At 43.1% G+C, this 15,175-nt stretch overlaps 1 protein-coding gene across 4 annotated transcripts in view; it reads left to right on the forward strand.

The window, feature by feature from the left end:
* CFAP44 (cilia and flagella associated protein 44) overlaps positions 1-15,175 on the forward strand; it is a 96,135-nt gene that overhangs the window by 15,217 nt on the left and 65,743 nt on the right. For all 4 annotated transcript variants that reach the window (XR_008318834.1, XM_053305872.1, XM_053305871.1 and 1 more), the window contains 5 exons: positions 1,201-1,315; positions 7,953-8,117; positions 9,363-9,518; positions 10,608-10,655; positions 14,350-14,449. Coding sequence is in view for 3 of the 4 variants with exons in the window: in XM_053305872.1 (XP_053161847.1) it covers positions 1,201-1,315; positions 7,953-8,117; positions 9,363-9,518; positions 10,608-10,655; positions 14,350-14,449 (584 nt within the window). In the remaining variant the exon portion in view is untranslated. The remainder of the gene's footprint in view (positions 1-1,200; positions 1,316-7,952; positions 8,118-9,362; positions 9,519-10,607; positions 10,656-14,349; positions 14,450-15,175) is intronic.

Consider the following 15,175-nt stretch of genomic DNA (forward strand, 5'->3'; position numbering starts at 1 on the left):
TAGTGAATCCATGGATGATGGAGCATTAGGGCTATGGGAATCAATGGGTTAGGTTCCCGGACTGCTCCAAATTGCCAAAAATCGGCTGAAAATCAGCCAAAAATAGTGATTCCCCCCAATCACCCCCAAATAACACCCCCCCAGCCCTACCATGCTCCCAAGTAGTCCATGGTGCCAAAAATCATGGGTTTTGCCCCATTTTTGTGAAAGCTATAAAATGGCTTCCAAAAACAAAACAGTGGCCAAAAATGATCTCTGGGGTAATTTCTGGCCACCCCGACCCACACATATGTGAGTTTAACCCTTTCCCCTGGTTTTTCCCCCTGCATATACCAAGGTCAGGTGCTAATTACCTGATTGTGGATACATGAAACCACATGTCCTGGAGGTCCTCCTGTATTACCATTGGTACCATCTCAGGGAACAAATGCTCATAGTGATTTTTCACAATGTCTAGACTCTAGCCCCTAGAAATGGAAAATAGGTGATAACATTGATGCATTTATAGATTTCTTTTTGTTATCACCCATCTTTATCCCTACCCCTAAATGATTTAGGGTAATATTGCAGTCCTTTTTGCCCAGAGGAAAGAGTTAGGGTCAAGGTTAGGGTAACAATGAACAAATTGTTGTACTCTCTCCATGAAGAAATCTCTGGAGAATGTTCATGCCAATTTTCCTTTCCTTTCCTCTGACATGGATACATTTTTATAGCAGTTATTGTGTTTTTAAAACTTTTAAGAGTTTTTCAAACACCATTGCAAATTTGACCACTGCAGGCATCTGTTAATTCACTGTGAACTGGAGTGTTTATGTGGATTTGGCAGCATCATTCATATAAACCCCTTTTAAATCTTCTGAACCAGATAAAATAAACCAGTGTTTAATTTTTTAAAAGATTTCAGATATCCATATAAAAATTCATCTTACCCACTTATTATATCACAGAAATAATTTGCCCATGTCAGAGATTATGTATGCCTAAAGTACAGGACAGAATCCAGCACACAGTTAAATGCTTAATAGCGATGCTGTTGAATTAAATTGGAGAAGCACGTTTAAATGTACAATTGATTGTGCCTACAGCTATTCCAAACTTATTTAGTCCATGTGAAAAGTTGATGTCATTTTATTTAAAAACAACAACACGAAAATGTTCATTAAAATTGCAGAGGAAGTAACTTGATTTTTGTATGGTCAGGTTTTGGAAGATGGCCCTTACTTTCACTGGTCTGAAATTACAAGGAGCTTTGGGTAGGTTTGGAAAAACAGCACTGACAGACATTGAAGGATATGTAGAGCTGCCAGATGGGAAGGTGAGAGAAATTTCTACCTTTCAAACTCAGGCTTTTCAAGATGATAACATTAACCTCTTGTTGCTTAATTCATTTTAGCCCTTTTCTAACATGAATTAAGGTTAGAGATGTTTTCTCTAAAATCTCTTAAGGAGGTGTTTTCCAGAGTTTCCCATATTTGTGTTGCAGCAAAGCATTCTCACGATCAGCCCTGCCTGGATAGGACATAGCTAAACCAGGTAGGGCTGGTCGTGTGAAGCCCTGGGATCACTCCTGATCCTGCTGCTCCTCCCCCGGGTAGCCCTGATTGCATTCCCAGACTTACAGTGAGGTAGGAGAACAAGTGCATGCCTCCTATCTCACTTGCTGGTTCTGTGGGTTGCCTCACTGCCAGCAGACATCTTTATCATAGAGCCAGGGGGAAGGAGCAGCCAGGCAGCATAGTGCTTTCCCAATGCACCACACCACTTACACAGTCCTTTATGAGATACCTGGCAACCCAGCTTACATCCTTCCCTGATCACTGTTTATCTTGCTGCTGAGCTGCTTGTGTGGGTGCGTGGGGCAGAACCCTGTTCAGGCTCCGGTAATGTGGGAACAGAAAGGTAGGATCTGGGAACTGATTCCACAGCAGTCTTAACAGTGGGTTCTGCACCTGTACAGACCAGCTTCAGATAGAATTTGTTAGCTCCTTGCGACACCTGCAACTGCCTCCTGCACATGGCTGCAGTACCTCATAGCAGCGGTTAGGCGTCTCTCTATTCAGTTTCTTGCTGACTGCCTTAGCGTTCAGACCTTCAGAAACTTACAGCTCCTCAGCTACTTTTAGTATTACTCTTTCAACTCTTCGCTATTCCTGACTTGAAAACTGGCAAGGACTTCGACAAATCTTCAGTAAATCCTCACAACTTGATGACTATGGTGGCTTTTATTGGACTTGATTACAGACTGGATTTAGATTACTCTTTGCTTCTTCCTCAGACTTGTTGTTTTGATCGGATCACTAGGATGACCTCAGACTGCCAACGGTAATTCTAATGCGCGCCAGCTTGGATTAGAGATTTAATAAACTATACCTAGAAAAACCCTATGTACTCCTCTCCTATGAGTGGAAAGAAAGACAAGGTCAGGGAGAAAACCACCTTTAAGAGGTGTGGGAGCTGCCGGGGGAAACTCCCTTCCACAGACGGGCGTGATCTATGCCTTTTCTGTCTCGATGAATCTCACAATGCCACTGGCTGCCCCGGCTGTGTCACCTATTCTAAACAAACTTTGAAAAACCGGGCAGCCAGTTTAAAAGTAACCCTCATGGAGCAGGCCCTTCTCCCAAGCTGACAGTCCTCTGAATCTCCTTCGGCACCGAGACCTGTGCAAAGAGCACAGTCTAAACTCTCAGCCCCATTGCCTAAAGCCTTGACATCGGTCGCATTGACATTGGCTGCTTTGACCTCAAACGGCAAGGCGCCATTTACGAAACCAGGAAGCCTATTGGCAAGCCCGAAGGGCAAGGCTTTGATGATGGAACCACTGGTGAAGAAGCAAAAAAGTCATAAGAAGGCACACCGGGGCCATAGTGTGGAGCACACTCCCTCTACCACAGTGCTACAGACCTTCGAAAGCCTTTGATATTGGGCAATTTCTCTTTCCCCAGCCCCAACGTTGCGTCAGTTGCCCTCAATTCTGTGTTCAAGACCAGTGTCGATGTCAAGAGGCAGCCCCTGGAAATCAGGCACTCTTCACTGTTAGGCATCGGCATCAAAACATCCACCAACATTAAACGAAACGACTGCTCATGCACCAGACAAGCCATCGACACCATCACCAAAAGGAACAATGCAAGTGCCGGCACAGGCTTCAACCCTGATGCCACTGTCGATGCCGATTATGATGCTGGCATCGAAGAAAAAGTCAATAGAGGAGGCAACTATCACTGAAGTAACGGTTATACAGGACACCGAGCTCGGTGTCGAACCAGGCTTAGATGTCGAGGATGACCAGGACTATTACATTGAACAAGGCTCTGAGACAGGCATTGAATTTCAACATCCCTCTGCTTCACATCTCTCCAGATTGTTGCACTCCATAGAAAGTACCCTCTCTACTGCTACTTTTCCATACCAACAGCCTCGACATTGAAGATGAACCTCCCTCGCTACTGAGGACACCTTCAATTACTGTGAGTGAGACTGATGCCAGTCGTGGGGCTGCTGCCACATGGTGGTTGGGGTAATACCTACAACATCTTCCCTGAGGAATATGTCCTTTTTAAAGAATGGCAACAGGAAAGGGAGCAACCACACCCACAGGTATCGCAACATAAGGAGACCTCTGTGCAGAACTACTGTGCCCCAACACAGCAGAGAACAGTCTCCATCCAAGCCAGCTTCCCATCTTTGCTAATGTTGCCTCCATGTCAGGTGCTGTAACATTCAGCAACACAATCAAAGCTGATGGACAATCAAACGCCTACATACGTACCGGCCGCCACTGATACTCGAGAGGACTCATCTCCTCCCTCCTCATCAGATGAAGATGAAGGAGAAAGCTACACATCGGATACCTCAGAGCCAGATGCCGAGGAACCTGTGCTTCATTATCCTAGTCCAGAACTGGCCTCATTACCTTCCACCTTGCTCACAGAAGAAATGAAGGGCTATCATCAGCAGGTCGTAGAGATGGTGGAAGTCCTAGGATTAGACCTAAAACACAAAACAAATGACTTAGATGACCCCATCTACAATATGATGAAGAAGATGGCTGGTTTACAACCTGTATATTTACCAATGCTGCCTGTCATCTCCAAGGCGGCCAAGACAGTTTGGGATGTTCTCTAGACTTCCACACCGATGTCCAAACGTCTTGAGGCCCTCTACAGAATACAAGAGGAGAATAATGATACTTAATGCATCACTCCACACCAAATTTGCTAGTCATTGACTGCGCTTCTACCTCTATAGGGGGGTGGTGACATACAACACCTGCTGACAGGGAGGGCCACAAGCTGGATGTACTCAGCAGGCGTACATATTCAACAGCTTGTCTCTTGCTGAAGGTTGGAAAATATATTGCCTGCCAAGCCAAATTCACCCATTCATTATGGGAGAACCTTTTTGACCAACGGACATCCCTAGATCCAGCAGACTTTATAAAGAAGTTTGAATCCGCTTTCGTGCGTACAACAGCAACTCAGCAACAACTTGCTAACGCAAAGCATCTAGCTGAGTCCAAGTCTCGCACTTTAACTTCAGCCCTACTATTGAGAAGGCATGTTTGGCTGCGAGCTACCACCTTGCAGCAGGACATGAAAGACTACATTGAAATGTTGCCTTTCGATGGCAAGGGCCTATTCTCTGAAGACGCTGACAACTCAATGGAGCAGTGGAAGAAGTCCAGAAATACTGCATGCTCCTTCACGAGCCAAAGGTATTCCAACACCAGATACCAGCCTTATCAAAGGAGGCAAAATTATTATCGCCAAGGTGACTGCAAGGATTACAGACAACTGTGCCAGCGGTACAACAACAAGAGGTCTTTCCAGCCACGAAATAGGGCCAGTCAGCCCAATCGTAACAAGACACCCCATCAGCCTAAGCAGCAGCTTTGACCTGGGTCAGAGCCCACTTGCACACAACTTACCTGCGTACAACATGCCTCATCGCCTCAGCAACATCAGCAACAACTTAAACATCAGCACAGGGAAGATCATCTCCTTGACCCCAGCCAGAATCAACATCAAACTGACAAGCCATGCCCAAGCATAGCACCATATAACATTGGACCGATGGGTCTTATGCATAATCACAACAGGTTATGTGATGGTATTCAAGGAGAAACCACCCTTCACGGGTGTGAAATACACTCCAGAGACTTCAGTACTGATGGAAGAGGTGCACCAGTTGTTGCAGAAGCAGGCCAGTGCAGTGGGCTCACAGCCAGACAGGAATTTATTCCCGATACTTTCAAATCCCCAAGCGGGATGGGGGCATTCGCCCCATAATGGACTTGTGGTGGCTAAATCAATACATCAAAGTACAAAAATTCGGCATGACAATGTTGCAAGTGATCCTCTCACTTCTCCACAGCGAGCAATGGATTGCAACACTTGACTTCAAGGATGCGTACTTCCATATAGGCATACAACCGAGCCACCGCAAATATCTCCGATTCATGATGGGCTCCATGATTTATCCGTACAATGTGTTACCCTTCAGACTGGTGACTGCCCCGAGGGTATTCACAAAATGCATGGCCGTGATTGTGGCCTACCTCAGGGTGCAGGGTCTGTCCGTCTTCCCCTGTCTAGACGACTGGTTTCTCACAGTCAAGACGGAACGACAGCTAAACGCCCACACAAGTGTGCTAACAACACTTCTTGACAACTTGGGAATTCAGATCAACTGGAAAAAGTTGTTCCTTCAGCCCACCAAACACTTACAATACATTGGGGTTCAGGTAGATATGACAGCCCAAAGAGCTTACTCGCTGAAAGAACGCCTCCAGCGCATATGCGCATTAGTGGACTCATTCCACGCAGTGCCCTTACAAACAGCCAGGATGGTGCAGGTACTACTGGGTCTAATGGCCTCATGCACTATCACGGTGCCCTATGCAAGGCTAAGAATGAGAAGACTACAGCTGTGGTTTCTCAGTGTGTTCAGTCCCAACGCTGGCTCACAGGACAAACGTCTCCTAGTACCAGAGAACTTTCTAACCTCCTTAAACTGGTGGACCAAGTCTGCGCATCTGCTGAAAGGGGTACCATTCAAAACGCCATTGGCCACTCTGACAGTGACGACTGATGCCTCCATGCGAAGTTGGGGTGCTCACCTGGAAGAGCAGAGAGTGCAGGGCCTATGGTCTCCAAAGGAGGCACATTTACATGTCAACTTCCTGAAGCTCTTGGCAGCCTTCAAGGCCCTTCAAGCCTTTCAAAATTGAATCGGTGGCTGCGTCATCCAGTTCCAGATGGACAACACAATGGCCATCGCCTATGTGAACAATCAGGGTGGCACAGTTTTGACCTTTCTGTGCAATCCCAGTCTCCAGTTATGGAACTGGTGTATTCCAAGGGGAATTCATGTGATAGCCATTCACATAAAGAGGACCCTGAATTCACTGGCGGACTCACTGAGCAGAGACTTGTATTCTTTGAGAAGGGGCTTGGTGCTACACCAGCATGAATGGGAGATGAACCAGAAACTACTGGATCAGTTGTTCAGCTCCTGGGGCAAAACGGAAGTAGACCGTCCATCCCTACTGCATGTTGCAAGCAACTTCAGCATGAGCAAGGTCAACCATAGTGCCAGGACAAAGAGAGTTGTACCAGTCGGCCATCAAGAAACTGAATAGAGAGACGCCTAACCGCTGTTATGAGGTACTGCAGCCATGTGCAGGAGGTAGTTGCAGGCGTCGTGAAGAGCTAACGAATTCTATCCGAAGCTGGTCTGTGCAGGCGCAGAACCCACTGTTATGAATGCTGTGGAATCACCCCCAGATCATTTGTTACAGGTAAGCAACCTGTTTTTCCTGTGTTCCCTCAAGCTCCCCGCTCCCCCATTTGGTCATGTGAACAACCTTTATGTCTAAGGTATTTTTTAAAGTATCTTGCAAAATTTTGTTGAGAGAGGAGTTATGTTGCTTGTCATTAATGATGTAATAGTCACTACGCAATAGGTTTGTGTAAAACCTATGCAGCCACATTCCACACAGCATTATCTCACTAGATGTGCTAGCTAGAAGGCAAAATGCTGTAAGCCCTCAACACAAGTGTCACCTGAAGGAAAAACATTTAGCTCTCTTGCAGTGAATAAGAATTATGCATTTATCGCATAAAAGTCTAATCCTCTGGTGAATTAACAGAATGTTTGTTACTCATTATCCTAGTAAATGTTTTTTTTAAAAAAATGATTTACTTAAAACATTTCAGAGTGTATGGTTGATATTGAAATCCAGTGGCATAGACCCAAAGAATAAAATTTGGGTTCTCAAATAGCAGCCCCCCATGCTGCAATGGCAAATATATTTTTATATAGAGGAAAGTTTTATCATCAGTTTGTGATGTTTCAGGGTCATGGTATGGGTTTCAGCAGTTTTGGGGTTGTAGTATGGGAGTCTGCTGATCAAGCGGGGCTGTGTGTGTGTGGAATCACTGGGCATGCCCAAGATTTAATGTATTGAAGTAGGTCTTTGGAGCCTGCTCCATATCAGCTAATTTAGAGGTTGATTGTCTGAGGTTTTGAGGTGGTATTTGCCTCTTTCTGCTAAATCAAACACATATCTATACCTGAGCTTTCAAAATATGTAAACCGTTGCTTCCTCAGAATTGCTCAGTAGCCACTTAAACTATGTCCTTGGGTAACTTCACTTAGAAACAATTCTGATTCAAATAAGGGGAAAACACTAGGTTAATTCTAATGGTGCTGCAGTTAGTTACTTGGCACTAGGAAATTAAATATCCAATTAATCCTTCATTACACTGAAAATCATATTACATGTTAAAGACAGAATCCCGTCTCATTACCATTTTGTCTAGCAAATATATTTACTTTCTTTGGAAAACTTATGGACTCAGTTTTCACAGAAAATATGTCACCTTCCTTGTCATATTTATTTATACGATAATATGATATTAATGCATTTTCTTTTATTTGTATGAAAGGTACTTTCAGGGTCAGAATGGGGCAACTTGCTGCTCTGGGAAGGAGGCCTCATAAAAGTGGAACTTTGTAGACCTGGCAATAAAACTTGTCACAATGGCCCGATAAACCAGTTAGTTCTGGACGAGGGAGAGGTGGTCACTGTTGGATCAGATGGATACATCAGAGTGAGTGTTTCTTAAGAACAGTCATATTGGTCCATTCAGACATCATGCTAAAACATGGTTTCATATTGTTTAGTGGGTAATCATGAGCCTCAGGCTCATGTGCTCTCCTCTTTCTTTTGCACATAAGGGGAGGAGGTTTTCTACTTTAGTTCGTTATTTAGAGCAAGCCAGGATTTGTTGTGGCATTCAAACTAGCAAATCCCAGCTTGTTTTAGCCAGTTTATGAACAAATAAGGATATGAAACTGGAATAATTCTGCAAATTAATTAACATTTGCTCACTAAGTTTGCGATACACACACACACACACACACACACACACACACACAATTATTCTAACTTCATTAGCTTTCACTATCACGGTCAGTAAAGAGATAGCACTTGGATATTTTTTGGTTATAGCTAGTGGATCTGACCTCATTTGAAATTTTGAGTAGTTTGCAGGTATGTTTACTGATTTAATTAAATGGATTAGAGATTTTGTAAATGGGAACTTAGTCCCCAGTAGATAAGCATGGGGTAAAAAAATAAATGCTTGAAATCTAAAAAATTCAAATTAAGTTTAAAAGTTCGTTGAGATGCAGGCGAACTAGTGGTATTTATTTAATATGTTATATTCCAATTTTCAGTAAAACTTACAAATGCCCTAGCCTTCTGATCATGGGCATGCCTGCCATCATGGTTACAGTGTTCACCTCTTTAGATGAACGCTGTTGTAATCACTCACCCCCCCGTTGCGATGAGTAGGATGGTGACGGGCCAGGCTGTGTCTTTCAGCCCGCTTTTGGTGCCAGGCACAAATACAGCAGAGGGGATTTATAATGTCCAAATAGGGCTAGTATAGCTTTCAAATCAATAGTTATGCTAGCTATGTGAGAATGAAACACCCTTTTGAGTTGCCCATCTTTTATATTTTGTCATAGAGCCAGCGTGGTGTGGTGGTTAGAGTGCTGGACTAGGACCAGGGGAGACCCGAGTTCAAATCCCCATTCAGCCATAAAACTAGCTGGGTGACTCTGGGCCAGTCACTTCTCTCTCAGCCTAACCTACTTCACAGGGTTGTTGTGAAAGAGAAACTCAAGTATGTAGTACACCACTCTGGGCTCCTTGGAGGAAGAGTGGGATATAAATGTAATAATAATAATAATAATATGATCTATATTATAATTGTGTTTTCTAAAATGAAATGCTTTGGTATTTGGAAACAGTAAGGAATTTCTTATTTTCCCTTCCAAACTCCATGGAGGTATGGGATTTTGAAACGATAGACACAGCTGATGTTGTGGATGACTCTGGAATGATAGCAATGGAACACATGAATGAACTTCTGGTTGGCAAACATGTCAATCTGAACTCTATGGTGAAAATTCATGAGCGTGGAGAACCTGTTTGGTATGCTCAGGTAAGTGTTGTTTTGATCCTTCTCAGTTATATAGAGGATTCTCATGAGGATGCATGTTGTACAGGAGGGGGCAATCAATATAAAATTATGACTTTACCTTTCCTGGTGATGATGTCATGGTGGTATGTGCTAAGGAGTGAGGCCAAGCGAAAGCCCTTAGTTGGTATCAGCTGAGAGCTTTCTTGTCTTTTCTGGTGTGTGATAGTATCAGATGATGGTGGTAGCATCAGATGATGGTGATAGCATCATCTATGGTACAGACAAAGTAAGCCCTCATCTGAAACTTATTAAGGGCTTTCCCTTGGTCTCATTTTCTAGCATGTGCCAGCCATGCTGTCATCTCATGATCTCCCATCAAATCTGGTGTGGTTATAAGAGCAGCCATAGTTCTGTAGCACATATTGTGTCACTTCTAAAACAACCATGCAGCTCAAGCTAGGATGAGCTAGAGGTCTGTTTATGTAGCAATTAGAGTTGTGTTCAGATTATATATTTATATTTGGATCCTAAGCAGCATGAATGAGGTGGCACTCCCTTTGCCTCCCCTTCCTTCTTACTGTACCTGATCCTCCTGAAAATCCATTTCTTAGGATCAGGAGACCCTTAGGAATGAGAGGTAGTAGGGTAGATGGGCTACAGTGGAGGAAAAGAATACCTGGAAACTGGGCACCTGCACCTATCATGAGTAACTGTTCAGTCAGCATTCAGTTCATTATAATTCATTTCCATAATTTTAATTGTGAAACCAGGAGGAAGCCAGGCTTACCCTGCTGACAGATGTACTGTGGACTCTTTATACTGTGTCTGTTTGCACCCTTAGTTGCACATGAATCCAACTGAAATCAATGGGATAACTTAATAGTTGATTTCAGTGGGAGGCAAGTGTAGCTAACTTTCTCTAGTTCAGAACCACTGGCTGACATCCTGATCAAATTACTCAGTAGTACTAGTCAACAGTTACTCTAAAGAGCTATAAATTTCAAAAGACTGCCTTTAGTAAATTTGTTTAGGATGTCAGCAGCTGACTTTAGAAAAGGATATAAATATCATTTGAAATAAAGGCCAGGTGCTAACTGTTTTCTTCTTTAGGACTCTAACGGAGCCATTTGGAAGCTTGATTTGAGTTTTACAAATGTTGTAAGTTTTATTTCTTACTCTTTCCCCCCATTATTCCTTAGTTATATGTGATTTATACTTGATGGATAAATAGAAGATTATGTTTTATATTTGAAAATGTATAGTTTCAATGTCTTATACAATTTTTAAAATGATACCCTCAAAAAGTTACTACTACTACTACTACTACTACTACTACTACTAATTATTCAATTTCTATACCGCCCTTCCAAAAATAGCTCAGGGCATTTTATACAGAGAAAGAGTAAATAAATAAGATGGATCTCTGTCCCCAAAGGGCTCACAATCTAAAAAGAAAAATCAGATAGACACCAACAACTGTCACTGGAATTACTTGTGCTGGGGGTGGATAGGGCCAGTTACTCTCCCCTTGCTAAATAAAGAGAATCACCACATTAAAAGGTGCCTGTTTGCCAAGTTAGCAGGGGTTGAGATTGTGTTCATATCTTTTAAATAATGTTTAAATTATTTAAATATTATGGAATATATATGTGTATCCCATTTTAACTGAAATCTCTGTTTATTAAGGACCTTTGTGTCTGCTTTTAACCATATATCATAGAAGTTAGAACATTTTGATTTATTGGCTATCTAATTAAGGTTTCAAAAGTAGTTCTCTTTTAAATTACTAGGTTTTCTAATGACAGACATACTTTAATTAGGATTATTGGTAGAGTGTGGCCAGTGCTAGAAATTATTTATTCTATCAACTTGTGATGAGGAAAGAAATGATTTCCCTCTTTTATGTGTTAATAGTTAAACTATATTTATTCCAATATATTTCTCATAATATTTTTATTTTAATATTTCTATTGTAATAAATTGAGATTAATGTTGAAAGGCCTGATGATAGCTTGTTTCTGCCTAAAGATTTTTATGATTTCAGCATTGCAAACATATAAGGATTAACATTTTGTTCTGTTAACCCATTACCACAAAGCTCATTTTAAGGGTATTTTTAACAGTATAATTGTTCCAGTTACGTATCTTTGTCCATCTCTAACCATTACATTATAGCTGCTAGCTTTGATGCATGAAATATTCAGGACTCCGTTCCATCCTTGATAAATTTTTTTTGTAAGTTTTCAAAAATGTCCTGAGTATTGACCTCCCTGTTTCCCCCGTGCCCCCTCCACACTGTATAAAAGAGGTTCTGAAACATGGATTGGAATAACCAGGTATAAGAAAGAATCTTTGGAAGGATCAATTTCTAGAACCTTTATCTTACACATCATATTGTTTTTTTACATTTGTACATTTCTAATAATAACAATAACAAGATATAAATGTTTTGGCAAAACTAATAGAATATTTAAATAACAGAACAACTCATTCACAAGTTAATATTCAGTTATACAGTATCTCACCTACATAAATTGTTTTCTACTGTGATTTAGGTGAATGTATTCAGTTGATTTGGGTATTTATTTCTCATATTTATATACCACCTGCTATGTTTATCCCTGAAGCCACCTAATGGCACAGCGGGGATATGACTTGCTTAGCAAACATGAGGTTCCCAGTTTGAATCCTCACTAGTATGTTCCCTAGACTATGGTAAACACTTGTATTGGGCAGCAGAGATATAGGAAGATGCTGAAAGTTATCATCTCATACTGTGCAGGAAATGGCAATGGTAAACTTCTCCTGTATTCTACCAAAGAAAAACCACAGGGCTCTGTGGTTGTGCCAGGAGCCGATGCCTACTCAACGTTATACTTTACCTTTACTTTATGTTTATCCTTAGGCAGTGTACATAATTTAAATACAAGAAATGTAAAAACAGAATAAAAACAGTTAAGTGGTTTAAAATTAATGTTGACTAAAAGCCTGAGAAAACAGGTGTCTCCTGAGGGTATTTTTAAAACAGCCAAAGATGAAGAAGCTCTTATTTTGACTGGGAGTGTACTCCAGAGTCCTGGGGCAGCTTCAGAGAAGGCCTGGCCCTGAGTTGCCACAAAATGAGCCAGTGGCAACCATAACTGGACCTCCCCAGATAATCTTAATAGCAGGTTTCATGACAAAGGAGGCACTGTCTTAAATATCCAAAACCTAAGCCATTAATGGCCTTATAGGTAATAACCAGCACTTTGTATTTTGCTTGGAAACCTGTTGGTAGCCAGTGCAGTTCTTTTAAAATGGTGGTTATATGATCTCTTTGGGTTGTCCCAGAGACCAGTCTGGCTGCCACATTCTGCACCAGTTTTAGTTTCCGGTCTATGTACAAGAACAGCCCCCATGTACAGTGCATTACAGTAATCAAGCCTTGAGGTTACCAGCATATTCACCACTGTTTTAAGGTAATTTAGCTCCAGAAATGGACATAATTATGTATTAGCTGAAGCTGATAAAAAGCATTCCTGGCCAGTGCCTCCACCTGAAGAAACCAGAGAGAATTCTGGATCCAGGAGCACTCCCAGGTTACATACTTGATCTTTCTGTGGGAGTGTAACCCCACCCAGAATAGGCAGATCTAAACCGTCTCTTGAGTCCTGCCCTGCCCCACCAAGTCAGTACCTTTTATTTTATTTGGATTCAACTTGTGTTATTCCTCTTCAGCCCATTACCTCCTCTGGGCAGGTGTTTATGGAAGCTCTGCCATTTCCTGATGAGGATGAAATGGAGAAATAGATTTGGGTGTCTTCAGCATATTGACAAAACACCCCACACCAAACCTCCTGATGATCTCTCCCAGTGATTACTGATTAATATAGATGTTAAAAAGCATTGGAGACAGTATGGAGCCTTGTATTCCAGCTAATTCCCATATGTAGGTTTACTTTCAACCTTTCAGATTTCCACAATAGCTGTAGATGTTACCATAATCTGATAAAGCCAAGAATGATTGATTGACAGGTAAAACCAACCACTCTGATTGACAGAAGAGCCTTGTTCAGACATTGAAAAAGGGAATTCTGTACTCATGTACAGTGCCCCAGAAAGTGCCTTGAAGACTGGGATACTCCAGCCTTCCAATCACAGAAGCAGCCATTATCAGACTTATGGCAGTTGCCTCTTCAGACAAACACTGTAACTGTGAAGACTGTGGAGAGGACGATGCTTCCCAGTGCCTCAGTGCTGCAGTGGGACTTCCAGGTGCACTCTAGGATGCTGTACATGAGTACTTTGTTCTTGTTTCATGTCTGAAAGGGCTAAGTACGTGAAGCAAAGTATGAAAATATAACCATATAAAATTACTTTAAGAAGATCCTCTCCAGTATCTATTCTGATAATATCCTCTTTTGCAAGCAAAAGCAAGCCCCCCCAAACCAAGATTTTACTGCTGCCATATACGTTCTCGGGCAAGCAAAAGGGTGAATGCATGCATGCAAATATTCCTAAAAAAGCATAACAAATTACAAGTTACAGAGGAGCAGAACTCCAGTGAAGTATGTAGGGAGGTTACCGCCTACCCAAAGGTAAAGCACTGTCAAACCCCTGAAAACTGAGTTTTTACTGCTGCCATCTGCATTCCTAGGCAGGCAAAGGGGTGAATATGTGCATATACTTCTAGAATTAATTTAAAAAAATACAACCAATTGCGAAGCAGAAACCCAGCAAAGTATGAGTTTGTAGGAGTGGAGCAGAAACCCAGTAAGTTACTGCCTCCCCAAAGACTTAACAAGTTGAGTAACATAGCATGCCTTTACAAACAGCCTTCTGAAGAACTCTGTTTTTATGTTTTTTACTGCAGACCCATGATCCAGAATGCCTCTTTACATATCATTCTGGAAAAATACAAGCCATAAGTGTATCTCCAGTGACATATATCATGGCCACTACTGCTCTGGACCGTAAGTGCATCTCTTTCCATCTGACTCCACCTTTCAGTTTAAAGGCTAAGATTAGGTAAACTGGTGAAGGCAAGAATAATCCTATACCATAAAACCCTTTGTTGTGCGCCCGTGCTGCCCGTATCTTTTTGGGCCGTTATGGGCATGCGCGGAGCGCATGCCCAGATCGGCCCAAAAAGACACGGCCGCCCAGGCACGGGCGGCCATGTTGGGGCCCGAGAAGCGGCGGCCTAGGAGAAGCGGCGGCCGCCAACGGGAGAAGAGTGCTGGTGAGGCGGCGGCGGCAGAGCCGCGGCCTTGGCCAGAGGTGGAGGTAGCTGCGGCGGGGCAATTGGCCCCGATGGCGGCGGCCGCCACGACGACAGGGCCAGGAGGAGGAGAAGCGCCAGGCCGAGGAGAAGCGGCCGCCGCCAGCGCCAAAGGAAAGTGCGGGCCGAGGTGGCGCTGGCCGCGGTGGGGCGACTGGTTCTGATGGCGGCGGCCGCCGCCACGGCAACAGTGCGGGTGAGGCGGCAGCGGACAACCCCCCCCACTAGAGCCCGACTTCCCCGCACCCCCCCACATGAACAAGGGCCAACATGGCCCAGGAAAATGCCTCCGCAGTGGCCGCCGCCAACCGCCCACCCAGCTGCCCGAGACCTCCTTACCCGAAGAAGAACCAACCCAGACGAGCGAGGAAAAAGGAGCTCACAAAAAGAGCTCCTCTCTCGGCAAAGGCACTGCCCA

Source organism: Hemicordylus capensis, chromosome 3 (genome assembly GCF_027244095.1).
Source record: "Hemicordylus capensis ecotype Gifberg chromosome 3, rHemCap1.1.pri, whole genome shotgun sequence".
In the NCBI taxonomy this organism is placed as follows: Eukaryota; Metazoa; Chordata; class Lepidosauria; order Squamata; family Cordylidae; genus Hemicordylus; species Hemicordylus capensis.